General features: G+C 49.2%; 1 protein-coding gene across 7 annotated transcripts in view; it reads right to left on the bottom strand.

Moving 5' to 3' along the window:
- Window positions 1-332: 332 nt before the first annotated feature.
- LOC110511316 (rho GTPase-activating protein 44) overlaps window positions 333-19057 on the bottom strand; it is a 107235-nt gene continuing 88510 nt past the window's right edge. Inside the window, exons 17-22 of one of the 7 annotated variants that reach the window (XR_016486109.1) lie at window positions 14138-14158; window positions 12973-13170; window positions 8252-8821; window positions 5904-6049; window positions 2419-4537; window positions 333-1128 (exon numbers count right to left, since the gene is read on the bottom strand). Coding sequence is in view for 4 of the 7 variants with exons in the window: in XM_090197603.1 (XP_090053729.1) it covers window positions 938-1128; window positions 4112-4537; window positions 5904-6049; window positions 8252-8821; window positions 12973-13170; window positions 14138-14158 (1552 nt within the window). In the remaining 3 variants the exon portion in view is untranslated. The remainder of the gene's footprint in view (window positions 1129-2418; window positions 4538-5903; window positions 6050-8251; window positions 8822-12972; window positions 13171-14137; window positions 14159-19057) is intronic. The other 6 variants (XM_090197603.1, XR_016486110.1, XM_090197604.1 and 3 more) reach the window with 6 other exon arrangements.

Consider the following 19057-nt stretch of genomic DNA (forward strand, 5'->3'; position numbering starts at 1 on the left):
CATCTACCCAACCAATCAGACCCACTAACCACACATCTACCCAACCAATCAGACCCACTTTACCCAACCAATCAGACCCACTTTACCCAACCAATCAGACCCACTTTACCCAACCAGTCAGACCCACTTTACCCACACATCTACCCAACCAGTCAGGTTAAGAGTTTCTTTCCTTTAGGGTCAGGCCAAACTATTTGTGAGTATGCGATGCATGTATTGCAATTTAAGTGCAGGCTTTTCATATAAGGCAAAAAAATTACTTAAAAAGTCACAAAAAATACTGATCACTGTTTCAAAGAGAGGAAAAAACTGTAGTATCCACAAAGCAAAAATATAATACTGAACATGGCATTTAATACTCCTCCATATAATCCATATGTCTTCTTCCTTCCAAAGGCAACTGGTCCTCCTCTATATGGCATGTGGTGTGTTATTGTTTGCTCACATTGAGTTTACATTACTATTTGCGTAGTATTTCTAAGAGATGAGTTTTGCTTGCAGCCTGCAGGTATAGCATAATGTGAGGGAGGGGGGTTCAGTCCTGGAGTTCCAGGTCAGAGGTCAAGGTTCAGTCCTGGAGTTCCAGGTCAGAGGTCAAGGTTCAGTCCTGGAGTTCCAGGTCAGAGGTCATGGTTCAGACCTGGAGTTTCAGGTCAGAGGTCAAGGTTCAGTCCTGGAGTTCCAGGTCAGAGGTCATTGTTCAGACTTGGAGTTTCAGGTCAAAGGTCAGGTGAGCATTGTGGTGTATAAGAAGAAGCTTTGTTTGTTTGTTTTGTCTGGGAGCGTCGTGGCAGTGCGGTGTGAGCGAGCGAGCATTACAGTCTCTAACAGTATGTACAGCTAGCTGGATGTAGGAGCGCCACGGTGCCAGCCTCGGGCAAGCTCTGATGATGTCACATCATAGCGCTGTCTCAGAGTAACGATGTCAGTAACGATGTCATAAGGTGGTGTCCTGGGGTTCGTCGTCCTCAGGCACGGCGTAGGGGTCGTGGTCGGGGTTATCGTCTCTCCGCGGGGGAGGAGAGTGTGTCACCGCTCCGTAGCGCCTGCAGGGGGCAGCACCGCTGAACTCGTCAATGAGGCTGTCCAGGTTCACATTGATGGAGGGGATTTCATAATTGAAGTAATCTAATGATGGCATGGTTAGCGGGTTGGCATGGTGACAGAGGTGGGATGTGATTATTATGGTGTGGTGGTGGTGAAGAGAAGCATGAAGAGGAGGAGGAGGAGGTGATGATGGTGTGTAAAAAAAGGAATAAAGCAGAAAGGAAATTTAGTTTTTTGAGTCAGAAAAAACTGTTGTTGCTGTTTGAACAAAGCAGCAGCAGGTAAGTATGTTGGTCTCTGACACATTCTACACAGGGAGGGAGTCATACTGTGTTACTGGGCTAGTAGGTATAACACCAGAGACCTCTGGAGAAGCTAGGTCTATAACAGGGAGGTAGTCATACTGTGTTACGGGGCTAGTAGGTATAACATGACCTCTGGAGGGAAAGCAGTGAAACAAACTGAGCAGGAGGCGATGCTGTCAGAGGGAAGGCAGTGAAACAGATGGGTCTGTCCTGAAGCCATGGGTCTGGGATGGAGGTCACCTGGGGGTTACCTGTGGAGCCCACACGCCTGTCCTGTAGCAGGGGCGATGTTTGTTGCCATGGGGATGGTAAAAAGGGCCGAAGCGTTTTAACCATGGATGGACCTTCGGGGGAACCGACGGCGTCTGCAATGGTGAGCGCTGCAGTGTACGTGATGCGCTCTAGGAAGTCCATAAGCCATGCATACAGTACGTACAGTCTGAACAACAGCATGCCGACTAAAGTAACATCAACAGAATGGGGTAGCTAGCTAGCGTTAGCATGGCTGATACTGTAACACCAACAGAATTGGGCAGCTAGCGTTAGCATGGCTGATATTGTAAACCCACTGATGGGGCAGCTAGCTACTGTTAGCATGGCTGATACTGTAACACCAACAGAATTGGGCAGCTAGCGTTAGCATGGCTGATATTGTAAACCCACTGATGGGGCAGCTAGCTACTGTTAGCATGGCTGATACTGTAACACCAACAGAATTGGGCAGCTAGCTAGCGTTAGCATGGCTGATATTGTAAACCCACTGATGGGGCAGCTAGCTACTGTTAGCATGGCTGATACTGTAACACCAACAGAATTGGGCAGATAGCTAGTGTTAGCATGGCTGATACTGTGACACAAACAGAATGGGGCAGCTAGCTAGCGTTAGCATGGCTGGCTGATAGCTAGCTGTTTAGCTAACAGGTACAAGATGTATGCATGAAGCAGGCTGCAGGAGAACCCAGAGGCAGCCACAGCACCAGGCCAGGCGGGGCGAGGCGGGCGGAGCGGTGAGAGATGGAGCGTAGTACGGTAACGTTACTGGCGGGCGAGGTCAAATCTGGCTTACCCTAAACGGCCCCCTCACACTTAGCCCACACCACACTGACTCCCCTGGCCTCACACGGCTGGTACACAACATAGTAGCAGGTAGAGCAGAGCAGGGGAACAAGAGAATCATGAATAGAACACAGGGACACAGAGAGAATGACTGGTATTGATACTGACAGGTAGAACAGAGAACCTCATAGAATATTAGAATTAGATTTCTATGGAACACCTCAGATCATGATTATGACATCAGACAAGAAGTAGGCCTATCTGAGTGACCACTTCTTCAATAAGCCTGGTTGCCAGTCTGTTTCTGCTCTCGTGCCAACTCCTTGTGGAATTGCTTGCCAATGTGCAATGGGGTTGGTAAGAGCACAAACAGGTCTGGGACCAGCCTAGAATGAGCCATGTTTGTCCTGAGAGAGTAAGCATAGAATTAGAATGACTAGAATAGACATTCCCCTTTCCAGTCAACATTCCATGATGAGTGGAACAATGTTGGCTATATTCATGAATCCACGTTGCGTCACAACATCGTTATGAAGATTCTCTTGAGCCCTGGTGCCCTACTGAAGGTCAATGCATTGTCAATGGGCACTGATGAAGATCTAGCCTAAAGTGCATTACACTGGGCTTGGGAAACCCAATGATATTTCAAAAGGAGACAAGCTATTAGTAAGAAAACCTTTTCTTATCACTGTGATGAAGCCAGAATGACCTTAGATGCAATATAACTTTACCTAGCTGGCTGAGATTGAGGGACAGTCCTGGGTTTTTGCTAGCTAACGTTAGCATTGCTAGACATTTCTGACTAACTCTGATAGCTAATCTCTCTAAAGTGAATTTGACGACATCCTAATGATGGCAAACTCGTTTCCTACTAATTATTTGCTGACTTTAGCAATATCGTCGTATTTCCAGGCCACTATAGCGTCATCTATAGTGTAATTCCAGGCCACTATAGTGTAATCTATAGTGTAATTCCAGGCCACTATAGTGTAATCTATAGTGTAATTCCAGGCCACTATGGTGTAATCTATAGTGTAATTTAGACTAAACAGTCATTAGCCTCCATTCAGAATGACTGGGCATCACTGGACTTTCAGGCACCACAATGGCTGAGGCGTTCATAACAACGCACGACGCCACCAAATGACGGTGAATACACTGTCAAATTGCCATGGTATGAGGGGGATTGTTCTGTTCTAGTCATTCTATTTCTATGCGTGTAAGCCTGGGACCTACCTAGCTCTGGCGTACTGTATGAGGGATAAACAGAGAGGAAGCACATGATGAATCTAATGGAAACTTCCATACAAGCAGGACATCGCTATGCTTCCCTGATGTTTCCTCACAATACTTAGAAACATCAGCACATAACACAAGCAATGGATACATAGTGTAGTTTTCTCTCTACAATGTACAACAAAATCTTAATATTTACAAGATATTGTTCTTCTCGGGACGACTTCGCTCTGTCTGTCTAAATAAAGGCCACCGTTATTCAATAACACATTATTTTATAGAACGGGTGAGTCAGTAGTGATAGGATGCTGATTTCCCTAGTCCTACTAGCTACACCTGTCCACCGTCTCCATTGGACAGCGCCACAGCCAGTCTGAGAGCCGGGCGCGGCTGCATCGTCCCTGACCCCACCTGCGGTGGTAGTGGTGGTGTCGTTGCCGTGGTTACGTGATCATCATGCTGTTTACCTGTGGACATGCTCTCCCCGGGGGACAGTCCGTCCAGGATGCCCTGCTCCAGGGGCCCAGGGCCAACAGGGGTGGCCCCCGGCTGAGGAACGGTGGGCGGCTGAGGAGGGGGCAGGCTGGGCCTCTGCCGGGGCTTAGGGGTGGGCCGAGACTTGCCCAGCGTGCCGGTCAGAGAAGGGGGGGAGGACAGGGACCCCAGGGACCCTAGGGAACCACAGAGAGGGGTCTGACCAGGGGAGGAGGCCCCTAGTCCTCCAGGGGCCTGTGGGGGACCGGCCAGTCCATAGGGCGAGGGGGTGCTCGGAGGGGTGGGGGACAGGCTGACCGGCGACGGCTGACCTGTGGACTGGTCCGAAATCCCACCAGAACCTGACTGGCCATACCCAGCTGGAACCTTTGGAGGGATAGGGGCCGGCTTCTTAGAGCCTGGAGACAGAAAAGAAGAGAGTTAACATGAATATCTAAAGTATATTAACACATCTAAAACTAAGCCTCTCTTTATACCAGGGGTTGGAACCGGTTCAGGGAAAATAACCAAAAACCGGAAAATAAAGAAATTATTTGAGGAACAGAACCCGAACCAAAAACAAAAGTGATCTATACTGTTCCGGAACAGAACCATTATTTTAAAAACATGGGGAACCGGTTAATAACGTTATTTTACGTTCCGGGCATTTTTTTTCCTACTCCCACAAAAATCGCAACAAAGCGCCTATGCAAAGCCCTCACTCTGTCACTCAGAAACCTATTCCAGCGTCTGCCTGCCAGCTGGAAATCCTTTCCAGTGGGTGGGGCTGTATGTAGGTTACCTGCCCCTCCCCTCTGAAGCAGGTACTGTAGCCTACTGACAATGTTACAAACATGATTCAGAATTGGAGAAGAATGGATTGACTTTTCAACGTTGGTTAAGGATACTATTGTTACCGTGTTTCACATTGGATTTATTAACCATAAGAAGGTAAGACGTGTTCTTAAATCTAGTGCTGCTCTGCACACACAAGCTTGTTAGCTAGCTTGCTACGTTCCTCCATAGAAGGCTCTCCTCTGTAGGCATCATTTATTTGAGCCTAATTCAGATAATGCATGTCATAACAAGATGGCCAGCGCTTCAAAGCAAGCTTCCTCCATCATCTCTCACTCTCTCCTCACCCTCAACATTTCAGTTGCATCTTGTGCCCTACGCTGTGACTGGCACAGTGTGTGTGTGTTTCTCTTTCATTATGATTAAACCATGCTGTTACGGCAAAATACAATTTGCTCTTAACTATTTTCCGATTCAGATTAAATTGCTTACTCGCTCCGCAGCAAGCTTCTCTATCCGCACTGATTGGTGAAGTAATTTAATGTCGAGCTAAATGTATAAAGGAACGACATAAACTGGCAGAACGACAGATTTGTAACTTGTCAGCTCGGGGGTTTGAACTTGCAACCTTCTGGTTACTAGTCCAACGCTCTAACCACTAGGCTACCCTGCCGCCCCAAATGATTCAGTTCAGGACAAAAACAATTGGAAAAATAATTTTGGTTCCAACCCCAGTATTATACAGTAAAACAAATGAATATAAACATTTTGATAACCAACAAATTAGATTAGACATGTATAATACATGAAGTGTCTGTTTTCTGGACCATGTTGAATGGAGAATCTACATGGAACGTGTTTAGGACTTAATCCAGCAACAGGTTTACTATGAATCCTTCTAGAACCCGCTCAAAGTCAAACATTTGCTGTCTAGGTAAAACAACAAGAATCCAAAAGATATGGATCCGACTGTGACGTTGAACCGCTGACCTTTGCGCATGGTGTGTGGGCTGTGTTCTGTGGAGTGGGGCGACTGGCTGCAGCTCTGCTGGCCAACACCAGGGGGCACCGTCGGACCTGCCACCTGCACCCCCTTGTGACCAATCACTGGAGAGCTCTCCTTACTCCTCAGTGTACTGGTGAAGGAGAGAGGATGTTAGGCTGTTGTCACTGTCCACTTATAGATAGATGCATGTCAAACTACATCGCAACATCATCGCTACAGAAAATGTCCTTCTTCTTCATTTATTTGACCATTATTTTAACAGGGTCCACTGAGAATTAGGTCTCTTTTATAAGGGAGCCCTTCTTAATTGTCATCATCATCATCATCATCATCAAATAACCTTAATCAATGTCAGTGGTCTCCAACCTACTACATAGTATCTGGGTCTGTTGTGTTGCTCCAACCTACTACATAGTAGCTGGGTCTGTTGTGTTGCTCCAACCTACTACATAGTAGCTGGGTCTGTTGTGTTGCTCCAACCTACTACATACTGTAGTATCTGGGTCTGTTGTGTTGCTGTAGTATCTGACTGATAATAATAATAATAGCTCCCATCACACCAGGCCTTCAACACCTATATAGGGGTCACTAGACAGTGTGTACTTCAGAGGGTATAGGGGTCACTAGACAGTGTGTACTTCAGAGGGTATAGGGGTCACTAGACAGTGTGTACTTCAGAGGGTATAGGGGTCACTAGACAGTGTGTACTTCAGAGGGTATAGGGGTCACTAGAGAGTGTACTTCAGAGAGTATAGGGGTCACTAGACAGTGTGTACGTCAGAGGGTATAGGGGTCACTAGACAGTGTATACTTCAGTGAGTATAGGGGACACTAGAGTCTACCAGGGTGACCAGTATAGGGGTCACTAGAGTCTACCAGGGTGAACAGTATAGGGGACACTAGAGTCTACCAGGGTGAACAGTATAGGGGACACTAGAGTCTACCAGGGGGTACAGTATAGGGGACACTAGAGTCTACCAGGGCGAACAGTATAGGGGACACTAGAGTCTACCAGGGTGAACAGTATAGGGGACACTAGAGTCTACCAGGGTGAACAGTATAGGGGACACTAGAGTCTACCAGGGGGTACAGTATAGGGGACACTAGAGTCTACCAGTGTGAACAGTATAGGGGACACTAGAGTCTACCAGGGTGAACAGTATAGGGGACACTAGAGTCTACCAGGGTGAACAGTATAGGGGACACTAGAGTCTACCAGGGTGAACAGTATAGGGGACACTAGAGTCTACCAGGGTGAACAGTATAGGGGACACTAGAGTCTACCAGGGTGAACAGTATAGGGGTCACTAGAGTCTACCAGGGTGAACAGTATAGGGGACACTAGAGTCTACCAGGGTGAACAGTATAGGGGACACTAGAGTCTACCAGGGGGTACAGTATAGGGGACACTAGAGTCTACCAGGGCGAACAGTATAGGGGACACTAGAGTCTACCACTGTGAACAGTATAGGGGTCACTAGAGTCTACCAGTCAATCTTCTGATTGACTTCCTGGTCTTCTGATTGATTTCCTGATTTTCTCATTGATTTCCTGGTCTCCTGATTGACTTCCTGGTCATTGATTTCCACGTCTTCTGAATGACTTCCTGATCTTCTCATTGATTTCCTGGTCTCCGGATTGACTTCCTGGTCTTCTGAATGACTTCCTGATCTTCTCATTGATTTCCTGGTCTCCGGATTGACTTCCTGGTCTTCTGAATGACTTCCTGATCTTCTCATTGATTTCCTGGTCTTCTGATTGACTTCCTGATCTTCTGATTGACTTCCTGGTCTTCTGATTGACTTGATATAGTAAACAATTATATGTTTGGAATATCCAAAAGTTGTGCATCAGTTGACCAGAAAAACCTTCACTATGATTTAAACTACATTAGTAATACATTAATATGCTTGTAGATAACCATATTCAGTGTTATTCATGTATTTATTTTCTGCTCTATGCAAAAGGCAGTAACATCCTCAGTTGCTAGGCAACTCCATGGAGAGGCATCCCCTGGCAATGTGAATTACAGATTCTGAGATATGGGATTGGAGATCAGCAAACACACACAAATATGAGCCAGCAAGATAAAGGACATGGACAGGACATGTGGCCACCTGGAAGAAGAGCTGGTAAGCCCACTCTCTCTCTCTCTCTCTGCTCTCTCTCTCTCTCTGCTCTCTCTCTCTCTCTCTCTCTCTGTGGTGTAGTGGGTGGTGTCTCCATACCCTCCTGCATCTGTTTGCCTGTATGTATGTCTGTCTAAGTGTCAGGGCAGGCAGCAGGTAGGCAGGACTGGCGAGGGGGGCAGGCAGGCAGGCATTGTATTTACCTAGTCAGCCTGGGGAGTCCTCTCTCTCTGGCACAGGGACATGTAGCCCACAGCGGGGGGGCGGAGGACAGCAAGCTAGGGGGGTTGCCCATGCTCATGCCCAGGGACAGGTCATGACGGGCCAGTACCAAGGGGGTTTTCATGTAGAGGGGCGAGGCCTTACCCATATCGGGGGGCAGGGGAGCATGAGGGGGCAGCGACATGTCACCTGGCAGCGGGTGGCCGTGCGGGATGACGTGTTTGGAGGGGAAATGCAGGCAGCTGGGCTTGGGGTTCGAGTTGATGTCAAGCGAGGAAGAGGAGGAGGAAGAGGAGGAGGTGGGAGGCGGGAGAGGGGGGGTGAAGCCAGACCATCGCAGCGGGAGAGGAGGGGAGCCGGGGGGCTGGGACTCTGGCCCTGGGGCCACGGGGCGAGGACAGGGTAGGACCTTGGGGTGGGGGTAGAAGTGGTGGGGGGCGGGGTGGGGTAGGGTGGAGGTGGGGTATGGAGGGGGCGGCCGCTCCTCCCCTGGCCCAGGGGGAGGGTAGACATGAGAGGAGTCCGGACGATTGGGCGACACGTCGTCTGAGCTGTAGGTATATAAAGAACAGAACAAAGAAGAAAGAGCTGTAGCTGTAGCTGAACAGAGGGAGGAAGACAGGGCGGTGGTGGTGGTGGCAGTGGTGGTGGTGGTGGTAGTAGTGGTGGTGGTGGTAGTGGTGGTAGTGGTGGTGGTAGCGATGGTGGTAGTAGTGGTAGTGGTGGTTGTAGTAGTGGTGGTAGTGGTGGTAGTGGTGGTGGTAGTGGTGGTGGTGGTAGCGGTGGTAGTAGTGGTGGTAGCGATGGTGGTAGTAGTGGTAGTGGTGGTTGTAGTAGTGGTGGTAGCGGTGGTGGTAGTAGTGGTGGTAGCGGTGGTGGTGGCGGTGGTAGTAGTGGTAGTAGTGGTGGTAGTGGTGGTGGTAGTGGTGGTGGTAGCGGTGGTGGTAGTAGTGGTGGTAGTGGTGGTAGTAGCGGTGGTAGTGGTGGTAGTAGTGTTGGTAGAGGTGGTGGTAGTAGTGGTGGTAGTAGTGGTGGTGGTAGCGGTGGTAGCGGTGGTGGTAGTGGTGGTAGCGGTGGTAGTGGTGGTAGCGGTGGTGGTAGTAGTGGTGGTAGCGGTGGTGGTGGTAGTGTTGGTAGTGATGGTGGCGGTGGTAGTAGTGGTGGTAGTAGTGGTGGTAGTAGTGGTGGCGGTGGTGGTGGTAGTAGTGGTGGTAGCGGTGGTGGTGGTAGTAGTGGTAGTAGTGGTGGTAGTGGTGGTAGTAGTGGTAGTAGCGGTGGTAGTGGTGGTAGTAGTGTTGGTAGAGGTGGTGGTAGTAGTGGTGGTAGTAGTGGTGGTGGTAGCGGTGGTAGCGGTGGTGGTAGTGGTGGTAGCGGTGGTAGTGGTGGTAGTAGTGGTGGTAGCGGTGGTGGTAGTAGTGGTGGTAGCGGTGGTGGTGGTAGTGTTGGTGGTAGTAGTGGTGGTGGTGGTGGTGGTGGTAGTGGCGGTGGTAGTGGTGGTGGTGGTAGTAGTGGTGGTAGTAGTGGTGGTGGTAGCGGTGGTGGTGGTAGTGTTGGTGGTAGTAGTGGTGGTGGTGGTGGTGGTGGTAGTGGCGGTGGTAGTGGTAGTGGTGGTGGTGGTAGTAGTGGTGGTGGTGGTGGTGGTAGTGGTGGTGGTAGTAGTGGTGGCGGTGGTGGTGGTAGTGGTGGTGGTAGTAGTGGTGGTAGCGGTGGTGGTAGTAGTGGTGGTAGTGGTGGTGGTAGTGGTGGTAGTGGTGGTGGTAGTAGTGGTGGCGGTGGTGGTGGTAGTGGTGGTGGTAGTAGTGGTGGTAGCGGTGGTGGTAGTAGTGGTGGTAGTGGTGGTGGTAGTAGTGGTGGTGGTGGTGGTGGTGGTGGTGGTGGTAGTGGTGGTGGTGGTAGTGGTGGTAGCGGTGGTGGTAGTAGTGGTGGTAGTAGTGGTGGTAGCGGTGGTGGTGGTAGTGGTGGTGGCGGTGGTAGTAGTGGTGGTGGCGGTGATAGTAGTGGTGGTGGCGGTGGTAGTAGTGGTGGTGGCGGTGGTGGTGGTGGTGGCGGTGAGATGGTTATCTTGTTGTGATTACTGAGGTGTTCGTTAGGTTGGTAGTTAGTGTCTAATCCAGATTAAAACTAAAAATCAGCGTTTGTTTTCTGGTGCGGAGAGGGCAAGCGGACGGCGGGCAGTGAAACAAGCTTAGCACACAGACTGCAGTCAGCTCTGTGAAGAGAAACATCAAGCAGAATGAACAGCAAAGCAAAAGGGGGGATTCCCAAAGGAAAGAAAAGAGGGTGGAGCCTGTAAAACTCCCTCTGTGATCACCTTGTGTCTTCACACTGCAAGAGGCCTAGTCATGGTGAAACAGGCTTTAACCAACTGGAAGGGAGGACAACCCAAATGGCTTTGACCTCTACAGAATCGAGTAGCCTGAGATTGACCTTCATGTTTGACCACGGCACACATTCAGAAAGCGTCTCAGAGTAGGAGTGCTGATCTAGGATCAGGTCACCCTGTTCAGGTAATAATAATAATTACGAGCTAAAAGGCTAAACTGATCTTAGACCATCACTCCTACTCTGAGATGCTTAATGACTCTAATATGGGCCCACTCTGACAAAAATGCAACATATAATGTTATAGGGTTCCCTCAGCCAGCCCAGGGCAGTGTGAGACAGACACAAAACCCTTTCATCTCATTGGCTGAAAGAGCAACAGAGCAGGAAGGAGAACAAGCCAATCACAAGCCAGAACCAAGCATATCTTTATAAAACAACTTTTCTGCAACATTTCACATGGACGCAGCCATTATTAATTCAAACAGGAACAAAATGGATGTATCAATCCCAGACTGCCACTTTTAATGTGATATTAACTGGTGATGGATTGTATTAATAAATGCTGCGGTTTTAAGAGATGAGAGTAGAAAACAAAACGGTCAAAGTCACTCGGTGTGTGTCAGCAGAAAACACTGTAGCCATGGCAACAGAGGTCACCTCGAGCCACACCGCGTCACAGGGATGAGGTTGAATGTTTACATGCTGTCAGAGACTTGGTGGAGTGAAATGATATGTGACATTTAAATAAAGAAGACGTGTACGTATGTACTGTTCAGGAAAACTTGAGGTGGGATATAAACCTGTGAACCCTCTCAAACCTGAAGGAACGTTAGCTAGCCCCTCTTCATTAGCTCCCACAGTGACAGAAACCTGACAGACTAGACAACAACGGTGGGATATTAACCTGTGTACCCTCTCAAACCTGAAGGAACGTTAGCTAGCCCCTCTTCATTAGCTCCCACAGTGACAGAAACCTGACAGACTGAACAACAACGGTGGGATATTAACCTGTGTACCCTCTCAAACCTGAAGGAACGTTAGCTAGCCCCTCTTCATTAGCTCCCACAGTGACAGAAACCTGACAGACTAGACAACAACGGTGGGATATTAACCTGTGAACCCTCTCAAACCTGAAGGAACGTTAGCTAGCCCCTCTTCATTAGCTCCCACAGTGACAGAAACCTGACAGACTGAACAACAACGGTGGGATATTAACCTGTGTACCCTCTCAAACCTGAAGGAACGTTAGCTAGCCCCTCTTCATTAGCTCCCACAGTGACAGAAACCTGACAGACTAGACAACAACGGTGGGATATTAACCTGTGAACCCTCTCAAACCTGAAGGAACGTTAGCTAGCCCCTCTTCATTAGCTCTCACAGTGACAGAAACCTGACAGACTAGACAACAACGGTGGGATATAAACCTGTGTACCCTCTCAAACCTGAAGGAACGTTAGCTAGCCCCTCTTCATTAGCTCCCACAGTGACAGAAACCTGACAGACCAGACAACAACAGTGGGATATAAACCTGTGTACCCTCTCAAACCTGAAGGAACGTTAGCTAGCCCCTCTTCATTAGCTCCCACAGTGACAGAAACCTGACAGACTAGCACCTCTTCATTGGCTCCCACAGTGACAGAAACCTGACAGACTAGACAACAACGGTGGGATATTAACCTGTGTACCCTCTCAAACCTGAAGGAACGTTAGCTAGCCCCTCTTCATTAGCTCCCACAGTGACAGAAACCTGACAGACTAGCCCCTCTTCATTGGCTCCCACAGTGACAGAAACCTGACAGACTAGACAACAACGGTGGGATATAAACCTGTGTACCCTCTCAAACCTGAAGGAACGTTAACTAGCCCCTCTTCATTAGCTCCCACAGTGACAGAAACCTGACAGACTAGACAACAACGGTGGGATATTAACCTGTGTACCCTCTCAAACCTGAAGGAACGTTAGCTAGCCCCTCTTCATTAGCTCCCTCGGTGACAGAAACCTGACAGACTAGACAACAACGGTGGGATATAAACCTGTGTACCCTCTCAAACCTGAAGGAACGTTAGCTAGCCCCTCTTCATTAGCTCTCACAGTGACAGAAACCTGACAGACTGAACAACAACGGTGAAGTGGAGGGACAGACGATGAGGAAAAATAGGCCAACAGGAAAGAACCCCAAATCATGTCAGAGAGGAGAGGAGTTTAACAAGTCTGTGAGACATATAACAACAACAACAACACAACAACAACAACAACGGCTCAAACACTTCAAGACAAGTCATGGAGAGCTGGTGAAGATGATGATGATGGTGATGGTGAAGACGGGAGGAAGGTGGAGATGAGGAATCCTCCGTGGTGGTGGTGGTGGGGACTTACCCGATCCGGTCCCTCTCCCCAGGTTGAGGTGGGGGTGAGGGAGACTGGGCCAGCTCTCCAGGCTGCTCCAGGATGAGGGAGTGGTCAGCAGGGGAGCCTGGACCCTGGACACTGGGAGGGGTGGACGAGGCCTTACGGGCCAGGGTGGACGAACCCTTACGGGACACCCAGGACGTGTCCATCACCCGGACACCCATACTGAGAGGGACAGAGACGCATAAAACAAGAGACGGTCAGACGAGACAATTAAAAAATGAAACAAACTGTAGAGAAATAGAGAGTTGAGAGGAGGAGGAGGACTAGAGGAGGAGGTCAGGACTAGAGGAGGAGGTCAGGACTAGAGGAGGTCAGGACTAGAGGAGGAGGTCAGGACTAGAGGAGGAGGTCAGGACTAGAGGAGGAGGAGGTCAGGTCTAGAGGAGGAGGAGGTCAGGACTAGAGGAGGAGGAGGTCAGTACTAGAAGAGGGGGTCAGGACTAGAGGAGGAGGTCAGGACTAGAGGAGGAGGTCAGGACCAGAGGAGGAGGAGGCCAGGACTAGAGGAGGTCAGGACTAGAGGATGTCAGGACTAGAGAAGGAGGTCAGAACTAGAGGAGGTCAGGACTAGAGGAGGAGGAGAGCAGGACTAGAGGAGGAGGTCAGGACTAGAGGAGGAGGTCAGGACTAGAGGAGGTCAGGACTAGAGGAGGAGGAGGCCAGGACTAGAGGAGGAGGAGGTCAGCACTAGAGGAGGAGGAAGTCAGGACTAGAGGAGGTCAGGACTAGAGGAGGAAGAGGCCAGGACTAGAGGAGGAGGAGGCCAGTACTAGAGGAGGAGGTCAGGACTGGAGGAGGAGGAGGAGGAGGTCAGGACGAGAGGAGGAGGAGGTCATGACTAGAGGAGGAGGATGTCAGGACTAGAGGAGGTGGAGGTCAGGACTAGAGGAGGAGGTCAGGACTAGAGGAGGAGGTCAGGACGAGAAGAGGCGGAGGTCAGGACTAGAAGAGGAGGAGGTCAGGACTAGAGGAGGAGGAGGTCAGGACTAGAAGAGGAGGAGGTCAGGACTAGAGGAGGAGGAGGCCAGGGGACTAGAGGAGGAGGAGGTCAGGACTAGAGGAGGTGTCAGGGGACTAGAGGAGGTGATGACTAGAGGAGGTCAGGACTAGAGGAGGAACCATACAGTACCTTTGTATTTTCCTTATGCTGCTTTGACGGGGCAAAGAAACGAGAGGCACGTAAGAGACACATTCTGTTAATTTTCTATTCATACACAGAGGCTAGTTTAGAGGGCTATGGAGCTAGATAGAGGGTTAGGGAGCTACATAGTGGGTTAGGGAGCTACATAGTGGGTTAGGGAGCTATATAGTGGGTTAGGGAGCTATATAGAGGGTTAGGGAGCTACATAGTGGGTTAGGGAGCTACATAGATGGCTAGGGAGATACATAGAGGGTTAGGGAGCTACATAGTGGGTTAGGGAGCTATATAGTGGGTTAGGGAGCTATATAGAGGGTTAGGGAGCTACATAGAGGGTTAGGGAGCTACATAGTGGGTTAGGGAGCTACATAGTGGGTTAGGGAGCTACATAGATGGCTAGGGAGATACATAGAGGGTTAGGGAGCTACATAGTGGGTTAGGGAGCTATATAGTGGGTTAGGGAGCTATAAAGAGGGTTAGGGAGCTACATAGTGGGTTAGGGAGCTACATAGATGGCTAGGGAGATACATAGAGGGTTAGGGAGCTACATAGAGGGCTAGGGAGCTACATAGAGGGTTAGGGAGCTACATAGAGGGTTAGGGAGCTACATAGAGGGCTAGGGAGCTACATAGAGGGTTAGGGAGCTACACAGAGGGTTAGGGAGCTCCATAGATGGCTAGGGAGATACATAGAGGGTTAGGGAGCTACATAGAGGTTAGGGAACCACAAATAGGGTTAGGGAGCTACATAGAGGGTTAGGGAGCTATATAGAGGGTTAGGGAGCTACATAGAGGGCTAGGGAGCTACATAGAGGGCTAGGGAGTTACATAGAGGGCTAGGGAGCTACATAGAGGGTTAGGGAGCTACATAGATGGCTAGGGAGCTACATAGAGGTCTAGGGAGCTACATAGAGGGCTAGGGAGCTACATAGAGGGCTAGGGAGCTACATAGAGGGTTAGGGAGCTACATAGATGGCTAGGGAGCTACATAGATGGCTAGGGAGCTACATAGAGGGCTAGGGAGCTACATAGATGGATAGGGAGCTACATAGAGGTCTAGACCAGTGACTAGTGTGGAGATTGAAATGTGCTGAGTGTAGAAGGGGCTAGTGTAGAAGTCTAGGGGGCTACAGAGGGGACCAATAGAAGGGGCTAGTGTAGAAGTCTAGGGGCCTACATAGGGGACCTGTAGAAGGGGCTAGTGTAGAAGCCTAGGGGGCTACAGTGGGGACCTATAGAAGGGGCTAGTGTAGAAGTCTAGGGGCCTACATAGGGGACCAATAGAAGGGGCTAGTGTATAAGTCTAGGGGGCTACAGAGGGGACCTGTAGAAGGGGCTAGTGTGGAAGGCTAGTGGGCTACAGAGGGGACCATTGGAAGTGGCTTGTGTGGAAGGCTAGTGGGCTACAGAGGGGACCAGTAGAAGTGGCTAGTGTGGAAGGCTAGTGGGCTACAGTGTAGTCTGTATTCTGGGGATGAGATTCACAGTGACAGGGTATAGAGGGTTTCAGAGGTATTGGGACATGCCAGACCAAATGACTAGCCTGCACTGTCCTACCAAGAGGAAATGAGTGCCTCGTTAGTTAATACAGTAATTAAGCCAAGCTGAGTTCTCTGGAGTGGACTCACAAGCAGAGACAAACACGTCGTCACAACTCTCCTCAGTCCAGAAACAACAGCCTGCCTTCGATAACCGCCGCAGTTACAAAACTGATCATTTACTGAGTGGATAATAACTGTATTTTCTACCAGCGTCTCACATGGAGAACTGTTTGGGGTTGAAGTGTGTGGTGACAAAATTATATATCAATTGGAAAGTAAATCTGTCTGTCTCCTCTGTGACAGTTTCTCTGTGACAGTCTCTCTGTGACAGTCTCTCTGGACAGTCTCTCTGTGACAGTCTCTCTGTGACAGTCTCTCTGGACAGTCTCTCTGTGACAGTCTCTCTGTGACAGTCTCTCTGGACAGGCTCTCTGTGACAGTCTCTCTGGACAATCTCTCTGTGACAGTCTCTCTGGACAGTCTCTCTGTGACAGTCTCTCGGTGACAGTCTCTCTGGGCAGTGTCTCTGGGCAGTCTCTCTGGGCAGTCTCTCTGGATGGTCTCTCTGTGACAGTCTCTCTGTGATAGTCTCTCTGGGCAGTGTCTTTGTGACAGTCGCTCTGTGACAGTCTCTCTGGGCAGTGTCTCTGTGACAGTCTCTCTGGACAGTGTCTCTGGGACAGTCTCTCTGTGACAGTCTCTCTGGGCAGTGTCTATGTAACAGTCTCTCTGTGGACAGTCTCTCTGTGACAGTCTCTCTGGACAGTCTCTCTGGGACAGTCTCTCTGGACAGTCTCTCTGGACAGTCTCTCTGTGACAGTCTCTCTGGGACAGTCTCTCTGGGACAGTCTCTCTGTGACAGTCTCTCTGCGACAGTCTCTCTGTGACAGTCTCTCCGGACAGTCTCTCCAGACAGTCTCTCTGTGACAGTCTCTCTGCGACAGTCTCTCTGGACAGTCTCTCTGCGACAGTCTCTCTGCGACAGTCTCTCTGTGACAGTCTCTCTGTGACAGTCTCTCTGCGACAGTCTCTCTGCGACAGTCTCTCTGGGACAGTCTCTCTGGACAGTCTCTCTGTGACAGTCTCTCTGTGACAGTCTCTCTGCGACAGTCTCTCTGTGACAGTCTCTCTGGACAGTCTTCTCTGTGAAAGTCTCTCTGTGACAGTCTCTCTGTGACAGATGGGTTGCCTCCCTCAATGTTCCAACGTTACGGGTTTACAGGTCTGTAGAAGTTGGGCCGTCAGTTGGGACAGAGGTGTTGAATTGTAAATGGGAAGCTGGTCAGCGGAGACATCACTGCCGTATCCGCTTGTTGCCCTCGCTAAACATGAGCATAACTCCCGCCCACATTTTAAACCCCGCCTACCCAAACCTGTGATTCGTTGGGAGAGTCGTCTGTCTGTTTTCCCCTTTCTAAATGTCAGAGAGAATCTGATATTCTGCTATTCTGCCCAGATCTTGTGCCGTTGCTCCAACGTTGCTCCAATGTCTGGTTCTCCGAGACAATTTCTGTGAGGGAGGATTTTGGCTTGTCTGCCAGTGATTTTCCACCTGGTGAGTCAGGGAGGGCAGGTGACGTTCCAGACTGAGAAGGATAGGCTAGGTGTGAGCGTGAGCGTGTGCGTGTGTGGTGTGAGTTTGTGTGTGTGTGCGCATGTGTGTGTAGATCTCAGGAGAATGCGAAGAAGCAACTAGAAGCAACCTCTATCACTGCCGCCGTGTTGCCATAGAGACGGTGCCACTCACCGGGCCGGGACTATTTCAACAAGGTGTGTGTAGACTATTCAAATAATGTGTGTTTGCATTCCTAAGGTATCCCTCCTCTCTAGATGAGGGCTGATAAAGCTGACAGCTAACTGGGTGAGAGGATGATTGACAGGGCAGAGATCTACCTTCTTTCTGTGTTCTACTGAGACCTCTAAATCAGAACAGTGTAGATGAACAACCACTTAAAGGGCTATTCCACTACTTTGTGAAAAAGGCGCAGTTTTGTCGAAAAAAAAAGTATTAAGTTCTACCCGATGACATCATCAAAAGTTTAAACATTTAAAAAAAAAAAGGTGATCTTCAAACACTATGAGATTCTCAGTGACGTTTGGAGCTCGAAAATAAATGGCGGTTTTGAAAATCACTGTTTTTAACTTTAAACCTACCCTGTGATGTCACAAAGCCTTTTTAAAGGGCTTCTAGACTTTTTAACCACAGATCACAGAGACGCGGTGTTTTCACACACTGTATGTAGACGCTGGTTTGGTGCTGGAGAAGTGCCCCTTTAAAAGGCTTTAAGAAAGCCTTCAGAAAACACTGTATGTAGACGCTGGTTTGGTGCTGGAGAAGTGCCCCTTTAAAAGGCTTTAAGAAGCCTTCAGAAAACACTGTATGTAGACACTGGTTTGGTGCTGGAGAAGTGCCCCTTTAAAAGGCTTTATGAAGCCTTCAGAAAACACTGTATGTAGACGCTGGTTTGGTGCTGGAGAAGTGCCCCTTTAAAAGGCTTTATGAAGCCTTCAGAAAACACTGTATGTAGACGCTGGTTTGGTGCTGGAGAAGTGCCCCTTTAAAAGGCTTTAAGAAGCCTTCAGAAAACACTGTATGTAGACGCTGGTTTGGTGCTGGAGAAGTGCCCCTTTAAAAGGCTTTATGAAGCCTTCAGAAAACACTGTATGTAGACGCTGGTTTGGTGCTGGAGAAGTGCCCCTTTAAAAGGCTTTATGAAGCCTTCAGAAAACACTGTATGTAGACGCTGGTTTGGTGCTGGAGAAGTGCCCCTTTAAAGGCTTTAAGACGCCTTCAGAAAACATTCATAACACCTTCATAGAATTAATTTAGTTTTTTTTTCAAAGATGCTTTGTTAAACCTTTAAAGATCTAGTTCATTATGTAAATACTCTGTCTGAGTCGTGTGTCTTTAACAAACTAGCAATCTGTTCCTCGAGGTTCTGGCTCAAGACTTTAAAAAACCAACAGAGAGAAGAGAAGGAGTGGGTGACAGTACGTGGGTTTAGATGCTGCATGAGAAGAGAGAGACAGAGAAAGGAGGAAGAGAGAGAGAGAGAGAGAGAGAGGGAGGAAGATAGGAAAAGAGAGAGAGAAAGAGAGAGGGAGGGAGGGAGGGAGGGAGAGAGAGAGAGGGGGAGAGAGAGAGGGAGAGAGAGAGGAAGAGAGAGAAACAGAGGAGAGAGAAGAGAGAGAGAGTGAAGAGAGAAACAGAGTGAGAGAGTGATGAGATAAACAGAGAGAGAGAGTGAGAGTGAGAGAGTGAAGAGAGAGTGAGAGAGTGAAGAGAGAAACAGCAAGAGAGAGTGAGTGATGAGAGAAACAGAGATTGAGACAGAGAAGAGAGAAACAGAGAGAGTGAGAGAGTGAAGAGA

The sequence above is a fragment of the Oncorhynchus mykiss genome, chromosome 13 (assembly GCF_057628025.1).
Source record: "Oncorhynchus mykiss isolate SJ-2025 chromosome 13, ASM5762802v1, whole genome shotgun sequence".
Lineage (NCBI taxonomy): Eukaryota > Metazoa > Chordata > Actinopteri > Salmoniformes > Salmonidae > Oncorhynchus > Oncorhynchus mykiss.